Raw genomic sequence first — 14067 nt, 5'->3', positions numbered from 1 at the left:
GTCTCCTGCTCTGGAGACATTCAAACTGGCCAGGATGCGTTCCTGTGTGGTTTAGTCTGGGTGATCCTGCTCTGGCAGTGTGGTTGGACTAGATGATCTTTTGAGATCTCATCCAACTCCTAACATTCTGTGAATATGTGATTCTGTGATACTGCTTTCTTCATCTCCTTGCAAAGTCTCCATTACCTTCAGATGTGCTATTCACATTTCTTTGCTTTATCGGGGGGGCTGGGGCTGGTGTTGGGCTAATTACAGTGAAGGACAAAGGCATTATCTCCTCATCCCCTTTCCTGTGTGTGGCTGCTATTCCAAACACACCTGCTTTATTTCTGTCCACGCCAGTACCTTCCCTGTCTGCAGATAAACAGGCTCAGGACCAACAGCTCATTCCCAGGAGCAAAACAAGTCAGTGGAAGAAGGATGAGGCAAAGCAAGGTGGCTGATATGAGACTGAACATGGCTGATCCCAGCACTGGCTTAAAACAGACCTTTCTCCTGCCAAGCACTTACTTGCATATCCCCTCAGCACCATATTTCCCCCCTTGTTACAGTGGGTTTGGAGAGGTTAATATGGTCCTGTGCAGTATAAATTGTGCTGGGGGGGGGCACATTAAGAATAATCTGGGGAGGGAGGGTAGCAGCTATGGTAGCTAATAAGGGCGGGGGTGGTGGTATAGGGGGTGCTCTGGGGGAGATATGGTGGGATTTGGAGGGTAAAGGCAGAGGTTTGGGGGAGTAATATGGGGCTTGGGTCTATAGAGGGTGCTAGGGGTTAAGGATTTTCTGAGGGGGGCTTATGTGGTGGTGGGAGAATCCATTGTTTTTGGGAGGGGTGTATGGGGGCACTGGAGGAATTTGAAGAGCTTTAGGGGTGAAAAGCAAGTGTTGGGAGTTAATAAGGGTGCTGGAGGGCACCAGTGGTGCTGAGAGGTGGCATGGGGATGTTGTAGAGGGGTGTGTGGGGTTATATTGGGGGATTTGAATGGGAAAGAAGAGGTTTAGAGGAGTAATTAGCAGCTGAGGGAGCTGGGGGTGTTCAGCCTGGAGAAGAGGAGGCTGAGGGGAGACCTTATCACTGCCCAAAACTACCTGAAGTGAGGATGTAGAGAGGTGGGTGATGATATCTTCAGCCAAGTAACAGGAGATAGGACAAGGGGAAATGGCCTCAAGCTGTGCCAGGACAGGGGCAGATTAGATATTAGAAAAAAAAAAAAATTACTGAAAGAGTTGTTGGGGCCTGGAACAGGCTGCCCAGGGACGGGGCTGAGTCACCTTCCCTGGGTGTGTTTAAAAGACAGGTAGATGAGGTACTTAGGGATATAGTTTAGCATAGGACAGGAACGGTTGGACTTGATGATCTTAAAGGTCTTTTCCAACCTTGTGGCTGTGACTGTAATATAGTGCTGTACTTTCTGGTTATACCAGTGTCCACCTTTCAACATGTTAAATGAATAGGTGGGGAAGGGTGTTGGGTGCCTGCAGCTTGAAAAGAAACAGGCACAGGCATGAGAAGTTAGGCACAACACTAACTTCTCACTGCATTTTCCTCCTTGGACAGGTCTCCACACTTGATAGCAGCAGATGTCCAACAGCAGCTCCATCAGCCAGTTCCTCCTCCTGCCCTTTGCAGACACACGGGAGCTGCAGTTCCTGCACTTCTGCCTCTTCCTGGGCATCTACCTGGCTGCTCTCCTGGGCAATGGCCTCATCATCACAACCATAGCCTGTGACCACCACCTCCACACCCCCATGTACTTCTTCCTCCTCAACCTCTCTCTTACTGACCTTGGCTGCATCTCCACCACTGTTCCCAAATCCATGGTCAATTCCTTGTGGGACACCAGGGCCATTTCCTACACAGGATGTCTGGCTCAACTCTTTTTCTTTGTATTTTTGCTCTCAACAGAGTACTTTATTCTCACTGTCATGGCCTATGACCGCTACGTTGCCATCTGCCACCCCCTGCACTACGGGACCCTCCTGGGCAGCAGAGCTTGTGTCCACATGGCAACAGCTGCCTGGGGCAGTGGGTTTCTCTATTCTCTGCTGCACACAGTCAATACATTTTTACCCCATCTCTGCCATGGCAATGCCCTTGACCAGTTCTTCTGTGAAATCCCCCAGATCCTCAAGCTCTCCTGCTCAGATGCCTACCTCAGGGAAATTGGACTCATTCTGGTCAGTGTCTGCTTATTTTTTGATTGTTTTGTGTTCATTGTGGTGTCCTATGTGCAGATCTTCAGGGCTGTGCTGAGGATCCCCTCGGAGCAGGGACGGCACAAAGCCCTTTCCACCTGCCTCCCTCACCTGGCCGTGGTCTCCTTGTTTCTCAGCACTGCTACATTTGCCTACCTGAAGCCTCCATCCATTTCCTCCCTTTTTTTGGACTTGGTAGTGGCATTTCTGTACTCGGTGTTTCCACCAGCAGTGAACCCCCTCATCTACAGCATGAGGAACCAGGAGCTCAAGGACGCCATGTGGAAACTGTTGACAGGAGCTTTCTAAGCAGCAATAAACTGCTCATCTTCTGCCTATCACTGGCCATGTAACACATTTTAGGACCATTCTGATTTAGTAGGGATTTTAGTTGTTGGTTTCTTTTTCATTACGTTCTGTCTAAGCTATAGTAACATGGTCCACATTCATCCCATTCCAAATTGAATGTCTCCTGGTCTTGTGTGACACTGACACTGTGTAATGATGAGCTGTGCTCTCACATCTTCCAGGAAAGGGTTTTTTATTTTTTTTTTACTACAAGTCTGCCAGAGCACTGGAGAATTTTCAGATTGCATCTGCTGAATCACTTGACTATTTGGGAATGTCCAGGATTGGTACTGATAGTAGCAGAAGAAATACTCTCCTTCCCCTGTACCATTTTTGATGTTAGTCTGCCTCCTTCATCTGCCTCATCATTAAGGGGTTTCCACTTCTCCTGATGATACGGCCATGACTAAGCACATCTTTTCCAGAGATGAAATAGGTGTATACACTTTGGTCACTGGTTTCCATCTCTTTGGTCTTTCTAGATCCGCATCAACTCTCCAGTTTCTTCTATGTGCTACAGACTGTTGGAAAACATCCCATCTTTCAGAAGTCTAATGAACTGTTCTGTCAGAAGGTCAGTGTGTTGAGAAGTGACCTTTCTATGTATCTGATTGAAACTGTTCTGGGAGAGAATCTCCTCTGAAAGCTGACCCCCTTCACACGCTGCTTGGCTGTAGCAGGCAGCTGAGGGAAGAGTTTTCATGGGTATTAAACTGTCATGTGTAACTGCTGTTTGTTGTCAGAGAAATCTGTCCGTGCCTGTGAGCACAGATGATGCCAGGAAAAGTGTTGGGAGTCCCAGGAGGCCAGTGAGGGAACTGCTGGTCTTGGGGAAGAGCAAGGTTCTCCATGCAGGGTTGGATCTCCAGAGACTGCTTTTCCTGCCTGTCCACATCTCCTTAGGAGACCGATACCCATCCCAGAATGCTGCTGTCACTTATTCTATCAACTGAGCCATGACAGAAAATACCCATGAGTGAAAAAAGGTCCTTCAGGGAAATTCCTTTGAAATCTTCATCACTAAGGACCTAACTGAAATCCCAGTACTTGTAGAAGTCTTGAGTTCTTTAATGAAAGTGACTTGAAGAGCCATGGTTGTAAGGGCTTTGTGGATGTTAATGAGCCCCATGGTGTCTTTTCTTCTGAGTCCACAGACCTCAGATACCAAGAGGAGAGTGATGAAACCTCTCAAGAAGTTTAGTCAGGAGTAATGCCCAAAGCACCCTGAAGCATTAACAGGCCCAACTGAGAGCCATTACTGACAAAGCCTCACCATGGACTCGTTACAGCAGATAACTGGAGGCCATGAGGACAAACACAGGCAAAAAGCAGGCAGCTCTGAGGCTGAGGAGACCTTGGCTTTGTCTGATGAATCAGAAATCACAGAATCACAGAATTGTAAAGGGTTGGAAGGGACCTCAAGAGGTCATCAGGTCCAACCTCTCTGCTAGAGCAGCTCCCCAGCTCATATTGCACAGATAGGTGTCCAGACACGTCTATCTCCAGGGATAAAGAGTCTACCACCCCCCTGGGCAGCCTGTCCCAGGGCTCTGTCATCCTCACTGTGAAAAAGTCCAGGTGTCTGGATGGCAGCGCAGTGTTTCTGCCTGTCAGCCACTCCTCCCAGCTTTGTATCATTGGGTACTTTCTGAGGGTGGATGCTGTTCCCTCATCAAGGTCGTCAATGAAGATATTAAACAGGACTGGTCCCAACACCAAGCCCTGGGGAACTAGTCACAGGTCTCCAGTCAGACTCTGCTCCACTGATCACCACCCTCTGGGCTCGGTCCAACAGCCAGTTCTCACACCACCTCCACTCATCTATCCCGTGCTCTTTCAGCTTTGTTATCAGGATGTCATTGGAGACAGTATCAAAGGCCCTGCTGAAGTCAAGGTAGATGACATCCACTGCTCTCCCTCCATCTACCCAGCCTGTTATGAGATCATAGAAGGCTATGAGATTGGTCAAGCACGATTTCCCCTTGGTGAACCCATGCTGACTACTCCTCATGACCTTCTTCTCTTCCAATTGCTTGGAGATGGCATCTAGAGCAAGCTGTTCCATTACCTTTCTGGGGACAGAGGTGAGGCTGACTGGCCTATAGTTGCCAGTCAGCAAGGATCCTCCTTCTTGCCCTTTTTAAAGACCAGAGTGACATTGGCTATCCTCCAGTCTTCAGGCACTTCTCCTGTTCTCAAAGACGTATCAAAGATGATAGAGAGTGGCTCAGCAATCACTTCCGCCAGCTCCCTCAGGACACGTGGATGCATCCCATCCAGGCCCATGGATCTGTGTACATTAGTCCCTTTGAGATGCTCCTGGACCTCCCCTCCCTCAACCAGAGGGAAATTCTTCATTTCCCAAACACTCCAACTTTCATCCAGTGTCTGTGGTTCCCGGGAGGCCTTTGAAGTGAAGACCGAAGCAAAGGCAGCATTCAGTATCTCCACCTTCTCAGCATCCCCCGTTACCAGGACACCCTCCTCATTCAGCAAGGGTCCTACATTATCCCTGGTCATCCTCTTACTATTCACATATCTAAAAAAACCCTTTTTATTATCCTTTATGTCCCTTGCCAGTTTCAATTCCAAGTGGGCTTTAGCCTTCCTAGTCACATCCCTACAGGCCCTGACAACATCCCTATATTCTTCCCAGGTGCTCAGACCCTTTTTCCACAGCTCATAGACCTTCTGCTTCCCTTTGAGTTTACTCATCAGTTCCCTACTCATCCACGCAGGTCTTCTGCCTCTCTTTCCTGATTTCTTGCTCAAAGGGATGCACCTATCTTGTGCTCAGAAGAAGCACTGTTTGAATACTAGCCAGCTCACACAGGCTCCCTCACCTTCTAACAGCGTAGCCCATGGGACAGCTCCTATTAGGTTGCAGAGGAGATCAAAGTTTTCTCTTCCAAAATTCAGGGTAGCTATCCTGCTTTTTGGCTTGCTTCTTTCACTCAGGATCTTCAACTCGACCATTTCATGATCACTTTGTCCCAAGCTGCCCCCGACCTTCACTTCCCAAACGAGTCCCTCCTTGTTGGTAAAAACAAGGTCCAGCACCCGCCCTCCCCTTGTAGGCTCCTGCACCATCTGTATCAGGAAACTGTCTTCTACACACTGCAGAAATTTTCTGGACTGCACACGACTGGCCGTGTTGCTTGCCCAGCAAATATCTGGGTAATTGAAGTCCCCCATAATGACCAGCACCTGGGATCTCGAGGCTACTTCTAACTGCTTATAGAAAGCACTCTCAGCCTCTCCTCTTGATCAGGGGGCCTGTAGTACATACCCACAACAGTGTCACTCATACTAGCCTGCCCCTTGATTCTTACCCACAAGTAATCAACTGATGGATCATCCTTCCCCAGGTGGAGCTCAATACATTCCAGCTGCTCTCTCACATAAAGAGCAACTCCCCCACCTCGCCACTCTAGCCTGTCTTTCCTAAAAAGCACACAGCCATCCATGAGAGCGTGCCAGTCACCCAGGCTGCCCCATCATGTCTCTCTGATTGCCATTAATGAGATTGTGGCCCTGTGACCGCACAAAGATCTCTGACTCTTCCTGTTTATGACCCGTGCTACGCGCATTCGTATAGAGGCACTTTAGGGGGGCAGCAGATGCAGGTATCCTCAACAGGTCACAGGGAGATTTCCGACAGGGGATGGGCAATGGTGGCTCCACTGAGGAGTCCTCAGGGCAATCCACAGAATTTTCCCTACTGTCACCAACACGATTCTGTTAATATCATTGCTGTTCTCCAGAAGCCTTCTGGATGGGTTGAGCCCTCCTGTGTTGACCCTCAGGCAGCTACCAGAGTGGTTCTGTTCCAAGATGAGGAGGAGCAGGCTGTGAGGAAATGAGGCTTCTTCCAGTGGTCTACTCCAACATAATTTAGAAAGTGTTTCTTCATTTTATTTCTTATTTCACATGTGCTTTAACACCTATTGCTATCATTTTGTTAGAGGCACCTCAAGTTAGGAGAGCTATCAGCCAACACATGTGAACCAGTAATAAAATGGAGCTTCCCCTAAAACAGAAGTTGAGAAACTCTGGGATTTGATGAACAGAAAGATCAGGAGGGTTTCCAACCAGAAGACATCTTCTCCTCCTGACCTTATTTTGGATGGGGTGGAATTAATTTTCCTGTCGGTGTCCCCTGTAGTTCAGTGGTTTGGATTTGTAAGCAAAAACATCTAACTAAACATGTTTGTTCCTTGCTGAGAATTGCTTGCACAGCATCAAGGCCTTTTGTCTAACTCTGCCCCAGAAATGATTGAACTGTGTGTGAACAAGTAGCTGGAAGGGGACAGAACAGGCCCAGCTGACCATAACTGACCTACAGGATTACCCATATTGTATAACTACAGGAGTGAGCCCACTGCTGTGTTGCACTTGTTGTCTGCAAAGGTGGCCTGGTTTCAGCCAGGATAGAGTGAATTTTATTTTCTGGCTCTACCAGCATCCACCTTCAAAAATGCTAAACATCCAGCAATATATCCCAAACAAAAGCTGTGAGGGATGAAAGATGTTCCTGGCCTGAAACCTCCACAGAAAAAGGTGGCAGCCCCATTTCTTCCAAGGAAACAGTCCTAATTGTACCAAGGATAATTTTCCGGATCTAAAAGCATCCAACTTTGGAAATGGTAAATGTCCAGTAACAGCTCTAAACCAAACATGTAAGGGCTGAAAACAGGATGCAAAGTGAGCACAGCTCATCATTATGCAGTGTCTGGGTCACAAAAGACCTAGAGATATTTCATTAGGAATGGGATAATTGTTGACCATGTTACCATAGCTTACATAAATTGGAAGGAAAAGAAAGCCAACAACCAAAAAGCTACTAAATAGAGATTGGATCTAATGTGACTTCCATGGCCAGTGATTTGCAAACGATAAGCAGTTTATTGCTGCATAGAAACTACCAGTCATTAGTTTCCACACGGCATCCTTGAGCTCCTGGTTCCTCATGCTGTAGATGAGGGGGTTCACTGCTGGTGGAAACACAGAATAAAGGAATGACACTGCAATGTCCAAAAATAGGGAGGAGATGGAGGGGGGCTTCAGGTGGTCAAAGAAACCAGTGCTGACAAACAGGAAGACCATGGCCAGGTGAGGGAGGCAGTTGGAAAAGGCTTTGTGTCGTCCCTGCTGCGAGGGGATCCTCAGCACAGCCCTGAAGATCTGCACATAGGACACCACAATGAACACAAAACACCCAAAAACTAAACAGGAAATGACCACAATTAGTCCAATTTCCCTGAGGTAGGCATCTGAGCAGGAGAGCTTGAGGATCTGGGGGATGTCACAGAAGAACTGGTCAACAGCATTGAAATGGCAGAGGGGCAGTGAAAATGTATTGGCCATGTGCAGTACAGAATAGAGAAACAGCTCTCAGCAGAGGAGCAGGTGAAGTCCCCTCTGGGCTGCACCCTGGAGCTCCAGGGAACCTAATTGGAAAGACACTGAAGTTCTCACTGATGTTTCCTGCCTTGGCTGGGGAGAAATCCTTCTGTCCAGCAGAGTCTGTTCTCCTGATCAAACCAGAGCTGGGCTGGACAATCACCTTTCCTTGTCTCTGTATGAGACAGGAGCCCCAGGCAGGGACAGGCAGGGGTCTCTGTCCCCCTGCAGAGGTTAAGGGCTATGGCTGCCTGGGAGCTGCTAGTCCCAGTGCCAATGGGAATTACTGAGGGTGGAGGCTAGGAGAGAGTTGCTCAGACACCAACCCCTGTTGTCACCTGAAGGGCCAGTGGTGAAGCCTTGCCCAATGAAAACTCCCAGAGACTCTAGAGGGTGATAAAGTCCCTGTAGTGTGCATTAAAACCAGTTGGCAAAACCTGACCAGGTTATTCCTGCTACAGGCAAAGACAAACCTATTTGTGGGATTGCTTGAACTCAGAGACCTGGGTGCACTTGCTGGGTGATGAGAAAGAATGGGGAAGTCCAGTGTGTACACTGAGGGGTTTTAGTTCTAGGTGAGGACAGCCACTAAATTGTTGGTGTATAACAAAATCGGTCCATGGCAGATGGTCTAAATAATGGATAAACGATGTTATGAACGTCCTCAATACTCTGAAAAAGTGAGATCCAGGCATGATGTAGATGGTGTGGAAACAGGGGTGGATAATGTCCTGGTTATGGCCAGGCCAGAGCTCACCTCCCCAAGCAGCCAGCACAGGTGAGCTGAGTTTGCCTGGGCTGTTTTCCACACCACCTGACATCACTTCCCCATCAAAGGAAATTTGGCTGGTCGGGGAGGAGTGCTCGTGGCATGGTGCAGCACTCTGTTATTGTTGGGTTTGTAAGGTACTCTGTGCTGTCACTGGGTGGGAGTGCAATTGGGGCTGATATTGGTCCCCTTTTATGGTGCTTTTGATAGTAAACTGTCCTTATCCCAACCCAAAGAGGCTCTGTCTGTTTCTCCTCTGGAGTGAGTGAGCAGCATGTGGTGCTCAGCCATTTTTTGGGGCCGAACCACCACAGTTTCCAAGGCACAAGCAGTGAGCTTCTCTAGGAGAAGGTGGTGGGAAACTGTGTCCAAGGCCTTGTTAAAGTCAATGTAGACAACATGCACATCCCTTCCCTTGTCCAAGAAGCAGGTCACCCTGTCATAGAGGGAGATCCTGTTAGTCAAACAGGACCTGCTCTTATGAATCCAAGCTGACTGGGCCTGATCACCTGGGGGTTCTTCATGAACTGGATAATGGTACTCAGGATGATCTGCTCCATCAGCTTCTCTTGGACTGAAGTCAAACTATCAGACCTGTAATTTCCCTGATCATCCTTCTGCCCCTTCTTATATAGGGGATTACACTGACTGATCCAGTCAGCCAGGACTGATGGGAAGTGGCTTGGTGAACCCCCTTTGCCAGCTCTTTCAGCACCTTTTTGGGTGCATCCCATTCAGACCCACAGATCTTTGCAGCAGGACCATGTCTTCCTGGATAGAGGGGAGGTCATTCTGCTCCCTGTCCCTGTCTCCTAGCTCAGGGAATTGGATTCTCTCTGGACAACTGCTCCTATTAATGAAGACAGTGGCAAACATTTCATTAAGCACCTCAGCCTTGTCCTTGTCTTTCAACGTTTCCTCTTGAATCTGATAGGGGATGGAGGGTCTCCCTGGTCTTTCTTTTGTTTAAATGGAAGACAGATGAATTTCTAGTTGGGCTTTGGACCGACAACGAGGAGAAACTTTCATCCTGTTGTTCTTCCCTCAGCATTACACACCCCATCCTGTCCCAGGAAGAGCTCTGAGCAATGCCTGAGGGACAGGACCTGTCTTCCCTGGGCCTGGGGGTCAGGGCTTGGCCTTTCTGCTTCATCAAACCAACCCAGGGCTTGCTCAGCTCTGTCTCTTTCTCATCTGGGAGTGAGCCAGTGGTGTGTGGTGCTGAGACACTGTTTGGGGCTGAACCACCACAAGCATTTAAATTACTCTCTCCTCTTATTTATTTTCTATCATGTCCTTTAATGCCTCTTGCTGAGGCACCACAAGTCACCTGAGGCTTCTACGCGCATGCATTAACCGCTGACACATTGGATCTTCACTTCCAGCAGACCCTGGCAAAAACCTCTGTGGTTTTACAAAGAGGAACCTCAAGAACTTTTCCAACCAGAGCTGATCTGCTCCTTCTGATCTTGTGATGTTCTGCATCAGGGGATAACCACAACAGGGGGTAGAGCCAAAACATCGTGCTCTTTTGTGACCAATCCAGCATTGGTGAGACATGATAATATATTCATTGCTGCCCAGTGCTTGCACAGCATCAAGGCCCTTCCTGATTCACCTACTGCTCCACCAGAAAGTACGGTCAGGGAGCACTGGTTGTTGTGAGGGAGGACTGCCAGGGCAGCTGACGCCAGCTGCCCAAAAGAATCTCCCATGCATGATGACATCATCAGTGAGCAGGGTTAAACCTCAACACCCGCACATCAAGGGAATTCAGACATGACTGGTGGAGCAGCAGTGTCAAGGAAGAGGCTTTGGGCATTCTGAGGGATGCCATGGCAGCCAGAGCTGTTACACAGGAATGTGGGCATGAGCACATTGGGCAGCACTGGGAGGAGTACGGCCACCCAGGCAAAGGCACTCACTGTCAGGTTGACTCAGCACTGGTGTGGACACCATCAGAGTGTCCAGCAGTGGGGGGTCCCCAATGAGGACGAATGTGGAGGAACTGTCACAAGGTTGAGAGAAATTCTGCCAAGATACAGTTAGGGGTTTTGTGTGGAGAGGCTGTGAGACCCAGGCTTCTTTAGCCTGGGGAAGGGGAGTCAGAGGAGAGTATAGGGGTAGCTCCAGAGAGATTGAAATTTCCTTTTCAAATAAATGGCAATTAAAAATAAAGGTGCAGATGGGTTATAAGCATGGAGAAATGCCATTCTGAGGGTAGTGCTGTGGTGTTTGGAGTTACTTGGACGAAGTGTGGATGAGCTGGTTGCTTGGTTTATCTGGGAACAGCTGGTGAGGATGGGGAGACAGCAGTACAGGCGAGGACATGGTGGGGTGAGAACAAAGTGGGGAAAGGGGTTGGGTGCCTGCAGAGAAACAGGCACAGGTGTGGAGCAGAGTGAGATGGGCTGTGGTGCAGAAGGTCAGGGGTGTTGGCCAGGCTGAAAGCAACTGATAGAAATGAGGTCTTTTCCCCCTTGGCCATTGCTGATGTCCCTGCCGAGGCCTCAGAGACACATTGTCTTCATGGACATGGAGCATCATTGCCTCCTTAAACCCATCCTGTGGAGGCCACAATGTGTCAATGTCATGGGACTAGCAGTAATGCAGGTAGAGAAAAATGCCAATATTTCCTCTGCTGCCATGGGTACCAATCCTGGAAATTGCCATTCTGTCAGGGTGGGAAAGCATTGCCAAGCAGTCAAGTGATTCAGCTGATGAAAATGTGCTGGTAATTTTTTTTAAATAAAGGGGGAATAAAATAAAGGGAAAATTGGGTATTGTTGTGTTAAGGGTAGTGATATGCCCGATTTGTCCTGATAAGTCTGGTCAAGTTCTATGCACTGAAGTATCATGATTCAGATTCACAAATAATGAATGACCCTTTCAGCTGAGTCACCTTCCTTGAACTACCACAGCCTGTTGAAAGGAGTTTGGTCATGTTCAAAGGGAACTAACATAGATGGCTCAAACAAAAAAGCATTTTATTTAAGCAACAGAAACAAATATTCTTTAGATGCTGGTGATAAATTCAGGAAGGAAAAAATTACAGGAAGACGTGATGGAAAGAGCACAGCTTGGCATTACATCTGAGTAACAAAAGATCAGGAGATACTACATTAGGAATTGGATGAATGTGGACCATGTTATTACAGCTTAGACAAAATTGAAGGAAAAAAAGAGGGCCAAACAAAAAATACTGCTAAAGGCAAACTGTTCCTAATGTGAGTTACATGGCAAGAGATGTACAGGAGAAGATGAGCAGTTTATTGCTGCATAGAAACATCCAGTCATCAGTTTCCACATGGCTTCCTTGACCTCCTGGTTCCTCATGCTGTAGATGAAGGTGTTCACTGCTGGTGGAACCACCGAGTAAAGAAATGACACTACCAAATCCAAAAATAAGGAGGAGATGGAGGGGGGCTTCAGGTGGGCAAACACACCAGTGCTGACAAACAGGGAGACCATGGCCAGGTGAGGGAGGCAGGTGGAAAAGGCTTTGTGCCTTCCCTGCTGCGAGGGGATCCTCAGCACAGCCCTGAAGATCTGCACATAGGAAACCACAATGAACACAAAACAACCAAAAAATAAGCAGATACTGACCACAATGAGTCCAGTTTCCCTGAAGTAGGCATCTGAGCAGGAGAGCTTGAGTATCGGGGGGATTTCACAGAAGAACTGGTCAACAGCATTGCCATGGCAGAGGGGCAGTGAAAATGTGTTGGCTGTGTGCAGCACAGAATAAAGAAACCCACTGGCCCAGGCAGCTGCTGCCATGTGGACACAAGCTCTGCTGCCCAGGAGGGTCCCGTAGTGCAGGGGGTGGCAGATGACAACATAGCGGTCATAGGCCATGACAGTCAGAAGACAGAACTCTGTGATGATCAAAAATACAAAGAAAAATGTTTGAGCCAGACATCCTGTGTAGGAAATGGCCCTGGTGTCCCATAAGGAATTGGCCATGGATTTGGGAACAGTGGTGGAGATGCAGCCAAGGTCAGTAAGAGAGAGGTTGAGGAGGAAGAAGTACATGGGGGTGTGGAGGTGGTGGTCACAGGCTATGGTGATGATGATGAGGCCATTTCCCAGGAGAGCAGCCAGGTAGATCCCCAGGATGAGACAGAAGTGCAGGAGCTGCATCTCCTGTGTGTCTGCAAAGGGCAGGAGGAGGAACTGGCGGATGGAGCTGCTGTTGGACATCTGCTGCCATCAAGTGTGGGGACCTGTCCTAGGAGGTAGAGGCAGTGAGATTTAAGGGAAATTTTCTTTGAGGAAAAATTCTTGATACTCTTAGGGAACACCCTGAGATTGAGTCTTTGCTTTGTGCTTTGGTCTTCTCCTCACAGTACCTGAGGAGCGTTTCTTCTGTCAGAACACCCTGACATTGCTGCTGCAGTGCCAGTGAAACCTTCCCCTGAGTGCAGAGTGGGGAGAGCTGCTCTGTCCATCAGCCCTGGTCTCAGCTGTCCTGTGCTGGACGCTCTCTGATCACAACCTGGTGTTCCCTTTTGAACATCAGTGTCTGCACTGTGGGGGATATCAGGGAGGTCCCAAATCCCGACTGCCAGGGCATTTCTGGGAGCAGCTCATTCTTTCTCTCTCCCTGCCAATGTCTCAGCTGCCTGGAGCTGTCCCTGCAGCTGCTTCTCTCTGCCCATGTCACCTCCTGCTCTGTCCTCACAGACCTCATCCAACCTGCCCTGCACTCAGCTCTGCTCTGCAGACCCCTCCTGGCATCAGAGTATTGCCCTGGGAACCTCTGTGTGTGCAGGGCTCAGGAGAAGCTCTGACAAGTCCTAATGACCAATGAGTTTGCACTGCCTGCTGCAAAGTTATCGAGAAAAGTTCAGCTCCCACTTCCCACCCAGTGCACTGGAGCAGAAAATTCGAAGCAAAGTCCCTTCACCTGGAGTGGAAAATGCATCCTTGGTGTTCTTGAAAAGTGTCTGGGAAGTTGCCAGGGATGCGCTAGAGCTGGGAGCAAACCTGTCCTACCCAGCACACTGACAGCAGAAGGACCCTACACTGTCCTTCCATGGGTCACACTTGCCACCCACAGCTTCTTTGTGCACCAACACGGATGGAAGCCCACCAGGCAGGCTGAGTGCTGACCCTGGTAGGAGCAGGGTCCCTACCCCAGCACACAGCCCTCGTGGTGCAGGGAAATCCCTGGACACCCCTGGGTGCACACGCTGCTTCACACCTCTGCAGCCATGCCCAGGAGAAGACAGCTGTCCTGCTCTGTCCCTCTGATGGGGCACAAGGGCATCCCTTCCAGGCAGCACTTTCTGGTCCTAGAGAGAACCTGTCCTCCTGACAGACCCCACACACTGCCCCATGTCCCAGCT

General features: G+C 49.0%; 1 protein-coding gene across 1 annotated transcript; it reads right to left on the bottom strand.

The window, feature by feature from the left end:
• Positions 1-11938: 11938 nt before the first annotated feature.
• Positions 11939-12919, bottom strand: LOC311198759 (olfactory receptor 14A16-like; the record flags this gene model as incomplete). The annotated part of the gene is made up of 1 exon (XM_084272763.1): positions 11939-12919. The coding sequence occupies one exon, from the start codon at positions 12917-12919 to the stop codon at positions 11939-11941; it is 981 nt and encodes a 326-aa protein (XP_084128889.1).
• Between the last annotated feature and the right edge of the window lie 1148 nt (positions 12920-14067).

This window comes from Gallinula chloropus (assembly GCF_964237585.1).
Source record: "Gallinula chloropus genome assembly, chromosome: 18".
Taxonomy (NCBI): Eukaryota; Metazoa; Chordata; class Aves; order Gruiformes; family Rallidae; genus Gallinula; species Gallinula chloropus.
The sequence above is the reverse complement of the archived record's forward strand: the minus strand, read 5'-3'. Positions and strand labels throughout refer to the sequence as shown.